This window comes from Lethenteron reissneri, chromosome 13 (assembly GCF_015708825.2).
Source record: "Lethenteron reissneri isolate LAM-NWPU_2019-01 chromosome 13, ASM1570882v1, whole genome shotgun sequence".
Lineage (NCBI taxonomy): Eukaryota > Metazoa > Chordata > Hyperoartia > Petromyzontiformes > Petromyzontidae > Lethenteron > Lethenteron reissneri.
The window spans coordinates 177,063-193,893 of record NC_083791.1 but is presented as its reverse complement, the minus strand read 5'-3'; the positions used below and the strand labels follow the sequence as shown (position 1 = coordinate 193,893).

The 16,831-nt window shown below is 51.5% G+C and overlaps 1 protein-coding gene across 1 annotated transcript in view; it reads right to left on the bottom strand.

The window, feature by feature from the left end:
• Positions 1-985: 985 nt before the first annotated feature.
• Positions 986-16,831, bottom strand: part of LOC133341973 (transmembrane protein 237-like) — a 41,450-nt gene continuing 25,604 nt past the window's right edge. The window contains exons 8-13 of the mRNA XM_061550808.1: positions 4,368-4,500; positions 3,234-3,410; positions 2,732-2,805; positions 2,356-2,428; positions 1,532-1,641; positions 986-1,297 (exon numbers count right to left, since the gene is read on the bottom strand). Of these exons, the coding sequence (XP_061406792.1) occupies positions 1,230-1,297; positions 1,532-1,641; positions 2,356-2,428; positions 2,732-2,805; positions 3,234-3,410; positions 4,368-4,500 (635 nt within the window). The 3' untranslated portion in view covers positions 986-1,229. The remainder of the gene's footprint in view (positions 1,298-1,531; positions 1,642-2,355; positions 2,429-2,731; positions 2,806-3,233; positions 3,411-4,367; positions 4,501-16,831) is intronic.

Below are 16,831 nucleotides of genomic sequence, written 5' to 3'. Positions count from 1 at the left end.
CACCGACGTCCTTCTAAGGGCCGGGGCTCAGTGCGGTGCCAGTGGTCGAGAGGTTAGGACCCTGAAGTTCCCTCGGCCTGATGTCCTTCGAAGGGCCAGGTCCGGACGAGCCAGTGGTCAGGGACCCACCGGGCTAGCGGTGGGTCAGCCTCCCCTAGGTCTAGCCAGCCGGAGGGCTAGAGGAGTCAGAGTGCTAGCTACGATAGCCCGGAGGCTGTACCTCCCCAGGTTGTGGGTGGAAGGGGCCATTACCCCTTTGTGTTAAGGCTTAAGTGTAATCTGTTTATAGTATAATAAACCGTGTTGCCTCTACGACGACTCCGTCTCCCTACAAGAACATTACACATGTAGCATGTTTCAGGTGAGGTGGCTCAGCAGTAGAAAGCGAGCAGTTTGCAATCGGCAGGTTGCCAGTTCACATTCTGGTGGCAGTTGGTTTGGCCCATCTGAGTACCGCTTGGTGGGGAAGTCAACAGTGGCTGTCCTATATTTGGGTTTTTCGGTAAGACCCAAGAATAGTGGCTGTCCTGTGGCAGCTGTGAACAAGAGATGAGCATTGCCTCAATGCCCACTTGAGCAGATAACCACTTTAAACTATTTGCATGTTTTCGTGCGGAATGTGTGCGTGTGTGAGCTTCATGTGTGTTTCTTGTGTGTTTACAAATGATGCACATCGTGCACTATCATCGGAATACAGTTTGGGAAAAATTGGGACAGGGTTGGGAGAATTTAGTTTTTACATTATTCAGATTTTAAGAAACTATGTCAGAGGTACTCCACAACTGGTGCCCACAAGCTGGTCACACTGCAGTATGCACAACCTCCTTTTGCTTTAAAATACAAGGGGGAAGTGTACAAAACTTCATGAAATACGGTAAAAGATGAAGTGATGTATCATTGCATGCTGAATGCTGTATTTTTCAATAGGCTTTTACAAATCTCAACTCTGACCATAAGGAATGAGGCACCACATATTTTTGGAGAATATAAAAGCAACAACAAAGTTTACTGGATCACATGGACGGTTGCGATTGCTTTCATCACACAATGAAAAAAACAAGGATATTTTAAAATCGTTATAAATGTATTGTATTGGCACAAGGCAGGAGAAGATTTACTGCCTTACTAGAAAACATTTATCAACCAATGTTATATCTTAAACGTTTCACTTAATGTGATTTTTCAATTACGCAAATTCCTTAAAATCTGCCGCGCTCCTCCAGGTCTGCTCACGCCTCCCCTGTGGGATGCCGATGGGTAGAGTCTTCCAAGCCCAGTTCCATTCCAAACATGTTCTCTGTGAGCACGCACAGATCGTATGCAGGTGCATGACATAGATAAAGTATGTATATATAAAGTTCAACATTCAGTATGTAGCACTAAAGAATGCGAATATCTGTAAGTTAAAAGTGTGGTTGAGGGGTGGGAAGCCCGTATATGCAATTGTGTGGTGAGGAATAAGTATGTTACATGGTTGAAGTAAAAATGTATAAGCTTATTAAAAATGGAAAGTGTCACGCTAATTGTATACCTGTGCTGTGATCGCTTGTTGGAGAGAGGGATAGGATTAGCCATCCAAAGACAACCATTACGCTAACGATCATGTTCAAAATGATCCACGGAGACTCATCCTGAAAGCTCCTGTGGAAAAAATCATCAACAATCACAACAATCACACACTTTGTTTCCTCCATGTTCTCTCGTTTCCTAAAAAACCCACTCATTACTGGAACTTGCCAAACATCTAAATGCAGGACCCTCTTAAAACAAAGTGTCATGACACCCAGTGAGCCTTTCCTCGACAATCAAAAAGCACTCTTAGTACACTAAGGCCTCCTTCCCATACCTGTCGCTTACAAAATAAGATTTATTTTTACACGACCCATCAGCCACACTGCCTTCTGGGAGTGCATGTTATAAGCAACATTGGTACAATCCAAGAAAACTCTGGAGCGGTCATGACTTTCCTTGCCTCTAAACATCTGGCAGTTCACCAGCATTGGTTCAAGTAAGCCTGACTCTCCTGATGAAACAATGGATGTCGAAACTGGTCCACCATGAAGTTGTGAAATTAGCTCATGTGCAGGAGTGATGGATTGTGGAACTGTGAGACAATGGGATAACGATGAAGGCCGCAGGCAAGCAGAGGATTATTAATTACCCGTGTTAATTACATTTACCTCGTCCCGTAACACAAATATCACGTTAAACATGCACAAACTCCAATATCCACAGATATTTAAATAACAATGTCAGCTGTTCAGAATTATGGGCAGTGACATCAACATGGATAAAGGACCCTCAGCAAGTGAAGCTACATGTGGATGCTGGTGTGGGCAGTGGGTTTGTTTTTACCAATCGGATTGAGACGCAAGCTTGTGACTGGACTTAGTCATGCTCAAAGACAACACCAGCGCACTGAAATACACTGTGAACACGTATATCGTTTACTGTGATGCACATAACAAAACACCCATACAATTTTCACTGGCATGAAATATGGTAGCCTAAATTGTAGGAGATTAAATAGAGAGCATTGCCATTTATACATATTAGAAGTTTGTTTTGAAGACAGTAGCTTTAGTGGCTTCATCAAACTTGGCAATGTGCCGATTCACAGTCTCTATGAGGGTCATGCCAAAAGTGCTGTCCCAACCTTCCTGTGTAACAAACTTGATTGCACATTATAATCATCATCATCATCGCCGCAAAAAAACACTAAAAGACGTACCAACAGAAGCCCATGCCGCTGAGTCCAGCGTTATCAAGCCTCGAAGAAAAACTTGGGGTCTTGCGAGGTCAACTCTGTCAAAGATAAAACAATAAGCGTGTTACAGCACAACCTGCATTCGCGTATCATCAACAGTGCTGGATATGCTGGAACATAAGGTAGATAATGGAATGAAAGAGGGTGAGTGAGTGCTAGAGAATATGAGGGCCAGTAGCTTTAGTGGCTTCATCAAACTTGGCATGGTTAAGAAACTTGTCTTGGTTAAGAACAAAAGGGGTTAGGGGCAGTGTGGGCACAATTGCAAGTGTAGAGTCTGAGGAAGGAGAGTCATGTCTGATCAGGAGGAACCCAGAAATTTCACAAAGTCCCTGAATTGAGCAAGATTATAGTAAGAGTTTGGGATAAGAGATGAGAGGGAATCCCAAGTGTTTCGACATTAAAATACGTGAGCAAGAAAATTATTTTGCCTGCTTGTTCGTCCACAGCGTGACTCAATACAGACCTATCAAATGCAGAGATGGTGCTTAGAACGAGTAGGAGATACGCGAGCTCCTGGGCAGGAATGGCCAGTGGCTCATACTGCCCTGGCAGTGAGTTTTTCTGCCACAGGACATAGACCAGCACCGTGTTCCACAGAGCAAACCCCGCCAGCACTCCGTGGGCAAACAATGACACCACCCTTGACAAAAACAGTCAAACAGACATTGAAACATTAAAAACAGTATTCCATTATTTTGTTTCGAATTTCTACGAACAATAACTAAACACGATGGCTTAATTTATTAGAGGCATTTCATAAAAAGGCATGGTAATCTTTAGGCTGTCCACAATGATGCAAGCCATATTTTTTTAAATTGTATTTGACCAGGCAAGGCCCACTGAGCGATATAACTCATTTTCAGAAGCTCAACGAAGCAGCTTATTACGTGAACATTTATAGAAGCCAGTTACTCTAAGCGAATGTTTCTAAATGTGGAGGGAAAAACCGGAGTACCCAGATAAAAATCCACACGACCACGGGGAGAAAATGCAAACTCCAAATATATACAGGTGTCAGGGTCGGGATTGAACCCACGACCTCCTATATATCAGACGAGATAGTTAACATCTCGCCACCGTGGTGTAATTGAAAAAGCCTAGATAGCAGTTTGAACTGCGACTGAAATGTTGCTGACATGTTGCGTACAGACTCAGGCCGGTTTTCTTTGTTGTGGTTTCGCTCTGGATCAAGTGAGCCCAAATCCTGCACATGGTCTCAGCCATGCTCAGGAATTCCCATGAGCCGAGCCTGAACCGAACCATGACTGAGCTGCTCATACATCTTTGGAAGCGACTGAACGGCTCAAGTCTGAGCTGAGCCACCTCAGAGGCCGAGCCAGAACACAGCTCCAACGTTGTATTTAAGCCAAAACGCTTGAGTGACATTCTGCAGTGTTCAACAGACATTCAAAACACATCCAACCCAAGATGCTGCAAACACCTGAGCCTCACTCTCAAATCTGGAATGATTTGGAACCCCTCTAAAAGTGTACACAAACTCCCATAGGCCTAGGTCTGAAAGTTCTAATTGAAGTGAGTTGTTGGCTCGCTTGTTCGCGACTGGCTGTGCGATGGACGTTGCAGCTCCGTCACACACCTGAATCCCTTCTGCACCCGCAGAGCGACGTCCCGGGGGGAAGGTAGAGGCCTCGAAGTGAGGAATTCATTCGTGGGACTCAATGCAGCCTGCCGGACTCCCAGCTGCTGTCGTTCCGCAGCCTGAAACCCGCCTGTACTCAGAGCCACAATAAACGTCATGCATCCCTTTACTCCGCTCATCAAAGAAGTAATTAAAACTATAATACATGTGAAATTATTGAAATCAAAGTGATTTCCTGCTCAAATTAGCATAAATGTGGGGCTCATCTCCAGCTTTAAGGTGTAGGTGAGTCTATCCATAGGACAACCACTGTTGATGCGCCCGCATAGGTGTGTGTAACAAATAAAAATATACCCTGTATAGCCTTAGGGACAAATGTTGTTAGAGAGCACCTATGAAGGCCAGCATGGTACACGAGTGGGTCGGTGGCTAAGCACGTCGCCCGGCCACCTTTGTCTCCCAAGTGCCAATGTTTATACACCCCACCAGGTACTCATTTGAGGCTGAGTCGACCTAGAGGAGACCCAGGACCAGTTCAGATAATTGTCACTGGTGGTGGCCATGAGTGGGAATTCAACTCGGGTCGCCGGGTTTGTAGTGAAGTGCGCTAACCACTGTACTACTGCTCGCGGTTACACACCCCCACACCGACGTGTGTAGTGTAGTAGCGCCAGCCGTCAATGCTAGACGGCTAGTGTTGTGTAAAGGCTAGTGAGTGACGAGTGTGTATAGTCGAGATCATGTGTGTTAATAAAAGGTGCCTCCACAATTATCATCTCCGAAGTCACTGCACTACAACTGGTGTTAGAAGTGTTAAAACGTCATGTCGGAGTCGACAAAAAAAAGGAACCCACCCGTAGTGTCGTCGGAAGATGACGAGGAGATCGTTCCCCCAACAGCCCCGGGACCCCGGTTCAAAGTCCCACAGGTGCGGGAGCAATGACGGCGGAGATTTGGGAGAGGGGCCACATGCCGAGGATGCGTAGCAGAAGGTGGCCAGCCGCCTCGACCTGCTCCTCCTGACCATCGTTCAGCTGGTCGCACAGCTCTCCGTGGCCATGCCTGCCGAAGGAGAGCCGGCGGGGGAGCCGCGGGGTCCACTGGAGCAGCCGCCTGTGGCAGCGGTTCCTATCACAGGGATCGGGCGGTCGTCGGCCGCCATTTCATCTGTTGAGGCTGTGGCGCGGCCGACGGCCACCATTTTGTGTGCGCTGCGGGACAACGAAAAAGGTGTGCCGCCTCCGACAGTGTACGAAGGAGCCGCGTGCTGACCCCGGCGACTGCCTCCCGTCCGTGAATTTGTAGCAGCGGGGGGTGAATAGACCACGTTTCGATGCCGCTTCGAGGCAGCCTATTTGTCCGTCGGTTGAACAAAAGAGGAGGCTCTGCGGGCCCAACCAATGGCCCTCGACGACGATGCATTGGCGGCATTCTGGGCCATCTGGGCATATGCCCAGATGGCTGCTGTCTTGGACCCACCGTCCATCGCCGGCAAGAAGTTCTTGCAGTGGAGGCGAGGGGAGGCCGAGACGCCTCTCACTTTCCGCAGCGCACTGCTGGCGTTGGGGCAAACGGCGAATACTCATATGGACCAGGTGGCACTGAGACTCCTTGGCGGTGGAGAGACTGATGGCGTTGGTGCAGGAGTTGGGTGTCGTGCTGACCATCGTGGAGAAAGAGGCACTGACGTCGTTGAGGGTGGCTCGGTGCATTCAAGCGCACAAGAAATTGCTGCAGTGGCCCAGGGTAGCGGCTTTGTCGGGGGACACCGACGGGGCGGAGGGGCCCACGGTGCGGGAGATGGAACTGGCCTTGGCGATGTGTGACGGGGGCCCGCATGGGAAGGACGCGAGGGGGCAGCCTCTGGGTTGGAGTCAGGGAGTGGAGGAGTCCCCTCCGTCGTGGAGACCGACCGGGACTTGCTTCAGATGCGGCCGGGCTGGCCACATCGCACGAGAATGCCAGAGTGCCATCAGGATGTCGGCGACACCTCCGACGCCCTCCATCCCGCCGACGACCGCTCCTCAAGCCCCACAGGCAAATCGTGACACCTTCTTGGTTCTTTCGGTAAAATCACGTAGAAGGGAAATAATAAAATAATAAAAATAAAACATAATAAAATACAATTCTCACAACGTTTCGGCTATAACGCAAGCAGCCGTCCTCAGGTGAAGAACAGGTCTGTCAGAAAGACAGCGTCTGAATGAACACCACCAAGCTTGACAGCATATATTTAAGCTGGGTTAGAGGAGGAAGGGTGCCTTGACAAAGGCATTTGCATATCAACAGATGAATTTAGCATATTTATGGAAAATGCAGATATGGGATTAGTCACTACTTGTGGAATGCGTAGGAGGTGGAGGGGGGTGGGGGGTTTCAAAGTCATATTATGCCCGTGCATTATGTAGGATTAGCAGCAACAAAGGGAGGAAGTAGGGTTAGCAGTAATAAAGGGAAGGAATTTTAATAGTAAAGAGCTGCAGCAGCCAAACCACCACGTAAAAAACAAAAATATAAACTACATCAATATCAACAATATACTAAATATACTCTCCAATAAGCTGAGCTACTAACAGTAAGTCATACATTACAATTCTATATCGCAAAAAATATAATATGCCTCTAGCAAAATGTTTTCCTTACATCACACGGATCTACCCCGTACTAAATACTGCCATAGACAAACCCAAGATTAAATTACATACTGCATTACTATACACCACCCTCTACCTTAGACTATACATTGTAATATTACACTATGTATTATTAATGTATTATTCTACCCACCCTACTTTTCCATAAATATGCTAAATTAATCTGTTATGCAAATTCCTTTGTAAAGGCGCCCTTCCTCCTCTAACCCAACTTAAATATACGCTGCCAAGCTTGGTGGTGTTCATTCAGACGCTGTCTTTCCGACAGACATGTTCTTCACCTGAGGACGGCTGCTTGCGTTGTAGCCGAAACGTCGTGAGAATTGTATTTTATTATGTTTTATTTTTATCATTTTATTATTTCTCTTCTACGTGACTTTACCGAAAGAACCAAGAAGATGAATCCCTGCAGTCACGAAAGCTTTAAATCGAAAGTCGTGACACATCTGATACCCGGCCCCAACCGCCACTTCATGCATCTACGTCGTCGCGTGCGTCTGGTTCTATCAACACTCGTCATCTTGTTGTGGCGCGCGAACGATGGACTCGGGCGGAGGATGGGTGGCTGAATTCCAGTACGCAGTGGAGGAAATTTGCGCACCGGGTGATAGCGGCTGCGGTGGGCCCATCTGTAGTGGCAGGTTTTGTTCAGGGAGTAGAGATACGGGTCCTGGTCGATACAGGGGCTTCTGCTACCATCATTTCTGATTTGTTTACCATTTTTTGCCGTCATGGACCCGTTGTCTTACCCCGGTTGCGAGGGCTTGTATCACTGCCAATGGCAGGAGCATGGGGATCATTTGGAAAATTGAGGCATGTGTTAGGATCGGAAAAATCGAGATGTCAGGTCCTGTGTTGGTTTCCAAGACATTGGCTGTACCTTGCCTCCTGGGCACCGACGTTTAGGGCAGGATACTTTGGAAAATTTGAATTGATCAGGGTTGTGTTGGAATGCCATCGGGACAACGATTGCCCCTTTTTGCACTCCCCGATTAGGCTGACTGCTGCTAACGCCACGATCCGTTCCTTGGCAATGGATTCGGTTGCGATTCCGCCAGGCGCACAAATGTTAGTTCCGCTGCGCTACTTAAAATGGCTGCAGTTAGAAAATTCTGAAGCGGGGCTCCTCTTAACCCCATCCAATACGGTGACTCAGGGCCTCATGCTGGTCGGCGCTCAGATGATCGTTAGGACGGACCAGGAGCCATTTTTGCAGGTGTTGAATATCGGGTTGGCAACGGCCATTTTCCAGGCTGGTAAGGTCTTGGCTCATGCGAAGGCTGCGTGTTGCAAGGATGTCGACATGGCTGCAGCAGAGGTCATAGGCAGAGTGGAACAGCGAGGCGAGTCAGACAGGACAAGGGTTGATGAGCTGTGCGCCGAGAATCCGGACTTGTCTCGAGAACATCGGGACAAGTTGCGTGCTCGGTTGCGGGAATTTGCTGATGTTTTCAGCCAGGGTAAATTTTATATTGGCCACACCTCATTGCTGCAACACCGCATTAATACGGGTGATGCAGCCCCCATTAGACAAAACTCATACAGGCTGAGCCCGAGATAGGCCTCGGCAAGGTAAAGTAATTTACCCTTTTTACTGGGTAAAAGGGTAAAGGTGTCGACCATGCCAAGGGGTAAGGTAAAGGGTTGGGTAAAGGTAGCTCGAAGTATTACCCGGTAAATACCCTGTTTACCGCTAGAATATCCGTGGCGCAGTCCGTGGCCTCCATTTTTAATTGCGATCATTGATGTCAGACCAGATGGAGATGGATCACATTCTTGAGGTAGAGGATGAGGTTGAGGATGCCAGCAACGGCATTTTCGGGGTCGCTGCGAACAGCAATTGAAAGAGGCAGCGGCATGCGTTCCCGTGGGAGCACACGCACGATTGGATGGAGGGTGATCTCCATGTGCAGCAAGGAAAGCGGAAGTGTGTGCACTGCTGCAAGTGGTTTTCCTCCCACATGAACGCGTCGGGGTGGAAAGCCCACCTCAAGAAGCACAACGTGCTTGCCCCAGGCAGTGAGATTGGGACGTCGGCGTCGGCGAGCCACCTCATGCAGCAAATGCTGAACCGGCCAGAAATCCCGGATCGCCTCCTAGTAAAGTTTGAAAACGCAGTGATTGATTTTGTTATCCAACGTGCAATCTCTTTGCGAGCTGCCGGCAGCGACAAGTTCAAGACCTTGGTCCACTCATTGACGCAGGGATACGAGGGCCCGTCGACCCACACCATCATTCGCAGGATTGTCGAGCATCACGCCATCATGCTGCCCATCGTCGGGGCATTCTTCTCCAACCTGGATGTCACCATCTCGCTCACCATCGATGGTTGGTCGAACCGCAACCTGAAGGGATTTTGGATGGTAACGGTGCACTGGATCGACACCAAATCTGGTGAGTCGAAATCCATGCTGCTGACGATCCTCGATGTGCAGTCCGGAAGGGGTGTCGGCAAGCGCATTGGCACCACTCCGATTGAGCACCTCCAAACCCTCGGGCACAATGTCTCTACCAAGCTGCTCGCTGTCACCAGCGACAATGGCTACGATGTGATCAGTGCTGTCAAGACGTTGTTCGCCCTGGTCAATGCGGACGCCGGATATGTTGCAGGCTTGCCACCATATTCGCTGCGCAGATCATTCGGTCCAGATCGGCTTCGTCCAAGTTCTCAAACTGATCAAGTTGACTAACGGCGAACTGCGCAAGGCGCTTATCAATATCAGGTGCAGCAAGGTCGTCCGGCAGTCGTACCGCCGTGAGGCTGAGATCGCCAAGCTCGCCAGCAAGGAGCCGACGCACCAGGACTTGCCGACCAGGTGGAATTCGACGTTTGACATGGGCGACAACGCCATCAAAAAGCGTGTCCCATTGGACATTATCATGGCGCGCTTCCAGGATGTGATCAGTGTCGGTGCTTTCTCTGAACTGCAATGGACAAACATCGAGGGCGTGACAGCATTCCTGCGAAGTCCGCGCCAAGTCATGACCTCGTTGACGGCGGACCACAAGTCGACATTGGACCTCGTGCCGGTGACGATGGAGCACCTGATCCGTCATTGCGATCGTGGTGAAGCCGCTCTGAGAGCGATCGATGAGTCCTTGACCGCAATGGGGATGAAGGCTGAGCTGGTGCGGTACCGTGACTTCCTGGTTCAGGAACCCGCAACTGTGGCATCCTACTTGAATCCACAGCTGCCGAAAACGTCAGACCAAGATGAGCTGGCTACACTGAAGGCCATGATCTGCTCTGTCCTGCAGCATCGCTACTCGGACGTGCTCGCAGTCGCTGCCCATATGGAGGAGGGACCGCTGTTCAGCAACGTCGGCAGCTCCATTGACGACGGTGATGAAGTTGATCGTTTTCTGAGCATGGGCATCACGACCGCCAGCGCCTTCATTGACGTAATGCAGTGGTGGTCTCTCCGCAAAGAGCTGCTCCCTGTCCACTACAAGATGGCCTGCGACTACTTGGGACCGCCGGCGAAGTCAACTCCCTGCGAACACGCAAATAGCGGAGCTGGGCGGGAGTTCACATGCATTCGCCAGTCGCTATCGTCGACGCTCTTCATCCAGTCCATTTTTGTATTGTTCTAAGGTAAAAGGTAGGGTAAAGGTACGCTCGTTATTTTTACCTTTTACCTTGCCGAGGCTTACCCGAGAGAGAAGGAACATGTACAGCAGGTGGTTGAGGAAATATTCGCCGCGGACATGATTTGCCCCTCTACCACCCCGTGGGGCGCCCCCATTGTGCTAGTTAAAAAACAGGATGGGAGCCTGCGATTTTGCTTTGATTTTCAAAAGTTGAATAAGGTGTTAGTGGGAGACGCATACCCGCTCCCTCGGCTGGATGATTTTCTGGACAAGTTGTCGGGTGCTCGGTTCTTCTCCACTCTTAATTTACTCTCGGGGTTTTGGCAGCTGCCCCTTGACGAGGACTCCAAACCCAAGACCGCGTTCTGAACTCCCCAGGGATTGTTCCAATTGAACTGTCTGCCTATGGGAGTGCAATCGGCACCGGCCAAATTCCAGCGGCTGATGGAATTGGTCTTGGCGGGCCTGCAATGGGACTCATGTCTTATTTACCTCGACGGCATCATTGTGTTTGGCCACACGTTCGAGGAGCATTTTCAGCAATTGCATTCAGTGTCCGTCAGGGTGCGGGCGGCCAATCTCAAATTGAAACCAGAGAAATGCCATCTATTACACACCTCTGTGTGGTATCTGAGCCATATTGTCCGCGCTTCCAGAATAACCACGGACCCGGATAAGACGGCGTGCGTGCATGATTGGCCAACCCCCACGTCGGTGGGTGAAGTACGCAGCTTCTTTGGGTTCGCGTCTTATTGCCGATGATTCGTTCCGCATTTCACGATGATTGCCAAGCCGCTCCACGCTTTGACCGCTAAACACCAGAAGTTTCAGTGGGGGGAGGAGGTGGCCGCATTTATAGCGCTGTGCGATCATCTTGCTAATGCGCCTCCCCTCGGCTATCCAGATTTCTCCCTGCCATTCGTATTAGATACGGATGCCAGCAATATGGGCATAGGAGCTGTTTTGTCTCAGGTTAAAAATGGTGTGGAGAGAGTGCCTGTCACGGAAAAACGTTACTGTTTGACACACAGGAAACTTTTGGCCATGGTATTTTTCATGCAGTATCGGCCATATCTCTATGGCAGGGACTTCGTTGTGTGTACGTACCATGCGGCTATTCAATACTCCTTGCGAGTTGACCAGTTGTCTGGCTGGAAATACTGCAGGAATACTTGTTTAGGGTAATCTACCGAAAGGGACTGAGGCACTGCAATGCAGATGCGGTGTCCCGCCTGCCGCTGAATGTGCGATGTGCATGTTCAACGGGCGCTGCCAGGTGAAAACCACCTGCGGCTGGGTCGCCTCAAGTTGTGGCGACGTCCAGGGAAACAGTGCCAGCCGAGGTGGTCACACCTAGGTACAGCACATTGGGTCTCACACACGCCGAGTGGGGATGGCTGCAGGTAGAGGACATGTCACTGTTAAAATTGTGGCGCCGTGCTGAGGTGAAAAGCGGAAATACACGGTGGGGGTGTCCCACATAGTCCTTCGTGAAGGACTTTTGATGAGGTTGGATGAGGAACTGCAGCGGTATTGTATGGTTTTTCCCACTGCCCCGCGGGGTTGGGTGACGTGGGTGGTGCACGAAAATAAGTGAATGCACCTCAGAGCCCGGAAAACGCTCTTGACGCTGCAGAGAGATTTTTTTATTGGCCGGGTATGTCGGACGATGTGTACCACCTGGTTAAGGGCTGCACTGATTGCTCGGGCCGCAAACCACCGTTGACAAGGTCTCAGCCTCTTTTGCAGTCCATCACAGTGTCCCAAATTAATGAGCTGGTTGTACTTTACATTATGGGGCCGTTTTCGGCTAACCAAAAGAGAAATAAATTCCTCTTAGTCGGTGTGGAACATTTTTCCCGGTGGCCAATGGCTTGGCCACTAACAGACCAATCGGCCACATCCATTGCGGATGCATTTTTGCATGGCTACGTGATGGAAAGGAGAGCGCCTGAGCAGCTTCTCATGGATCAGGGGCAGAATCTCTTGTCAAAACTGCTAGGGGTGGTATGCAATGATTTGGGCACCAAAAAGATCAGAACGTCGCCATACCATCCCCAAACGGATGGCTTGGTAGAACGCCTGCACAGGACCTTAACATCGATGCTCTGTCAGGTGGTTAATGAGATGCAAACGGACTGGGATTTGCACGTCCCAGGGGTCCTAGATGCATACAGGATGACCCCACACGCCTCGACGGGATTTTGCCCGTTCTATTTCATGTACGGGCGAGAGAACGAACCCCCGATGGAAGCACAATTGGGCATGGCTTCGGGGAAAAATAAGGCCGCCATGCCGGCGCCCATGCAGGTAACGCTTTCACGATTGTCCAAAGTGTGTGAAGCAGCAAGGATAAATTCTGATAAAAAGCAGGCTGCGAAAGAGAAGAGCGTGGGGCAGCGTGAGTACGTGCTTCCATGGAAAATCGGGGACAGAGGTTGGTTGCACTGCCCACAGGTACCACTGGGTACATCTCCCAAATTACATCAGCCATGGCGAGGTCCCGTTGAAGTGGTGGAAATTCAAAGGCCACAGTGTGTGCGGATACAGGCGGGATGTTGCCGTTGATTTGTACACCCGTCGCATCTGAAACCCTATGTTCATCCTCAGATAGACAGCTGATCTCCAAGTCCCGTACGGCCGTTGTCTGATGTGTCTGATGAGCCGGGGCAGCCAGTCCCGGAAGCTGTGCTTCAGAAAAATTGCGTCGTGCCGCCCACAGGATCCGAGCCTCTAAAGCCCAGACAGTCTCCCGAAGCCGCCTCGTGTGCAGGACCGAAGGCTGGAGCCGGGTCGAACTCTTCCGTTGAGTCAAGGAAGGGGCCGTGCCCTTTAGGCCATTTGTGCAAGTCTCCGGAGCCCCAAGAAATACAAGACTCTGTCAAAGGCAGGGGACCGGCGTTGAGGACCCGGTTCAAGTGTGCTACGTTCCGGTGACCGGGCTTTCCCCGGTGCTGTGCATTTTAAGTCAAAATTTATTGTGGGGATAATATGCGCCGAGACAGGTTTGCCGCGCCGTGCGCCGAGTTGTGCTCGGTGGGACTTGCTGCTGCCCGTCTGTTCATAGGGGCGTCGCGACTGTGCTCGTCAGTCGGTGGGATTTTATTTTTTGCAGTTTATTTTGGATTCCCTCACCCTCGCGGAGTGTTGGTTACCACATCGTCCATTCTGCTGTGGTTGCTCTACCCTAGGCACTTTGTTAGATTGCTGTAAATCAGCCGGGACGGCTGGTTTTTTTTAGAAGAGGGGGGGAGTGATGTAGTGTAGTAGCGCCAGCTGGTGACCAAAAATAGCAACTGCTGTGTATAAACAGTACACACGCCAGTGAGCAACAGTATACACGGGTGTGTCGGCAGAATGGAGGAACTGGGGCAAGGGTCATGGAGGCATCCATCGGGAAGCCCCTGGAAATTGCTAGTGGGTTCAAGAAGGGGGGCGTGGCCAGGGCGGAGCGAGACCATGCTCTGTGGATAAAAGTTCATGCCGTCTCTGTCATCGCTGGACGTCGCACTGCTAGATAGCCTGTCAGCTATCTTAGAGTTAGTGCTGTCGATGCTAGCGAGTGACGAGTGTGTGTAGTCGAGATCGTGTGAGATTAATAAGGTGCCTCCACAATTATCGTCTCCGAAGTCACTGCACTACACATGTGTAATGCGAGCAAGGACAGGGTGGGCGCTGCCTCCGCACCACTCACATGGGCCGGTGTATTGGAGAGGCGGAGCCTGGTCATTGGGGTGAGTGGGGGCGGAGACAGGGGCAGGATGAGAATGTGGAGTTTGGGTCACGTGAGAGAGGGGATATAAGGGAGAGACGGAGGAGGAGCTGGGAGGAGAAGAGAGTGAACGACAGAGGGGAGCTACGCTGGTGGTGTGGGGAGAAGTGGCGCCATTGCCACGTGGTTGGGCCCGATAGACGGACTGGGGTGAAGTGTGCACGGGCAGCGGAGCGAGCGGATGCGCACGGGAGACAGAGAGCCAGAGCGGGTGTGGGGGACCCGAAGGGCGGTGTGGCCCAAGCGGGTGAGGAAGAGCACACGGAGGGGCCGGAGGTGACGGCGTGGCGAGAGCTACACGGAGCGTGCGCGGGGCGTACGGCGACGGAGAGAGAGAGCCACACGGAGCGTGCGCGGGGCGCACGGCGAGGGTCGGTGGAGGAAGAGCGGGTGAAATGAAAAGAACCCAATAAAGGACCAACAGAGAGCGACGTGTGAAGGAGTCCTTTATTACACATGTGTAGAGGAGTATAGGAGAGTGATTGCGTCGTGTGCGCTGTCCGGTGCGATGACATCACGGGACGTGGGGTCGCACACGCTGGGCAGTGCACGTGACGTCACGCCTCCTAGGGTATTTAAGGGATACCCCGTGACGTAAGCGGGGTCACTATAGGAACGGGGATAGTAAACAGGGTGAAGAGGGAACCAGGGATAGTGAGAGGGATTGAATAGGGAGTCTGGGGAGAAGCCGGTGGTAGCCGTAGAGGTGCTTCTCTCTCCGGTCGGTGGAGTCGGTAGACTCCACGATCCGACACGAGAGAGACCGGAGCTAGCCGGCAGGGACCCGGACTCAGAGTAGGACCCCTAGCCCCTGGGAGTTGTGTACCCTGTGTAGTATTGATAAGTGTCAATAAACCCTGGCGGAAGCCCCTAACTTACCTCCGTCTCCGAGTACGTCCGTCGGAACTACTCAACAACTGGTGTCAGTAGTTTACACCGTCGCCACAATGTCTAAAGCGGGCGCACGGCGTAAGAACCCACCGGCACATCGCTTGGAGGGTGCCGAAGGTGGAGAGGAGGCTCCAGCAGCGACCCCGGAGCCCGGGACCCCGGTGACGGTCCCCATGGAGATTGAGTTGGCCGGGCCTATTTTGGTCTCCAGGACCTTGGCAGTGCCATGCCTCTTGGGGACCAACTTTTTGTCTAGGATGCCCATCCGAATTCTCGTTGACCAGTGCTGTGTGGAAATGCCGTCAGGGAGGCGGCTGCAATTCCTACAATCGCCTACCGTCCTGTCTCCCTTGGTCGCCGGTGTACGGGCCTTGAATAAAGCGCCAGGGACCATACCACCGGCGTCAAAAATCCTGATACCCCTTAGGTTGCGCAAACTGCTCGAAATGGGCTCCACGGAGACGGGTATCCTCCTGTCCCCGTCACGCTACTTTTTAAGGACGAAGGGCTTGGTGGGCGCCTTGACAGCCGTGTCGGGGGGCCAGGACCTTTTTTTGCAGGTCCTCAATTCGGGACCCTTGCCGGTCGTAGTCCCAGCCGGCGCCGTCCTGGCACACGCGACCCCGGCTCCTCCACCCGAGAGCGCTGCCCCGGATGGAGGGGTCGTGGCGGGCATGATGCGCACGGGGGACCCCGACGCATTATGGATCGCCACGTTGTGCGATGAGAATGCCTCGTTGTCCTCCGGGGAACGTCGGCAACTCCGCGACCTCATCGAGTGGTTCACCGATGTGTTCAGCCAAAGTAAGTTTGATCTGGGTCGCACTACTCTTTTGGACCACCATATAGACATGAGCGACGCGGCCCCTATTCGATTTAATTCCCACCGCTTTAGCCCAGCGGAAAAAGATCATGTCCGCTTGGCTGTCGACGAAATGTTGGCGGCGGACATCATCTCCCCATCTACTAGCCCTTGGGGTGCCGCCATTGTGCTAGTCAAGAAACGGGACGGGAGTCTCCGGTTCTGCGTCGATTTCCGTAGATTGAACAAGATCTCGGTGGCTGATGCATATCCATTGCCTCGCATGGATGATTCCCTGGACGCCCTATCGGGCGCGTGGTTCTTTTCGACTTTAGATTTGCTCTCCGGCTTCTGGCAATTGCCACTGGATGATGCCTCTAGACCCAAGACAGCGTTCCGCACGCCCCAGGGGTTGTTCGAGTTCAATCGGCTTCCTATGGGTCTCCATTCGGCCCCGGCCACCTTCCAGCGTCTCATGGAGATGGTCTTGGCGGGGCTGCAGTGGGAGTCTTGTCTAATCTACTTGGATGACGTTATTGTTTTTGGCCGTACGTTTGGCGAGCACTTGCAACGCCTTGAGGCGGTGTTCGTCAAAGTGCGTGCTGCTGGCTTGAAATTCAAACCTCAGAAATGCCACTTGCTACAACCATCGGTGAAGTATTTGGGACACATTGTTAGCACGTCAGGTGTCGCCACGGACCCGGAAAAAACGGCTTGTGTCCGGACGTGGCCGACTCCCACATCTGTCGCG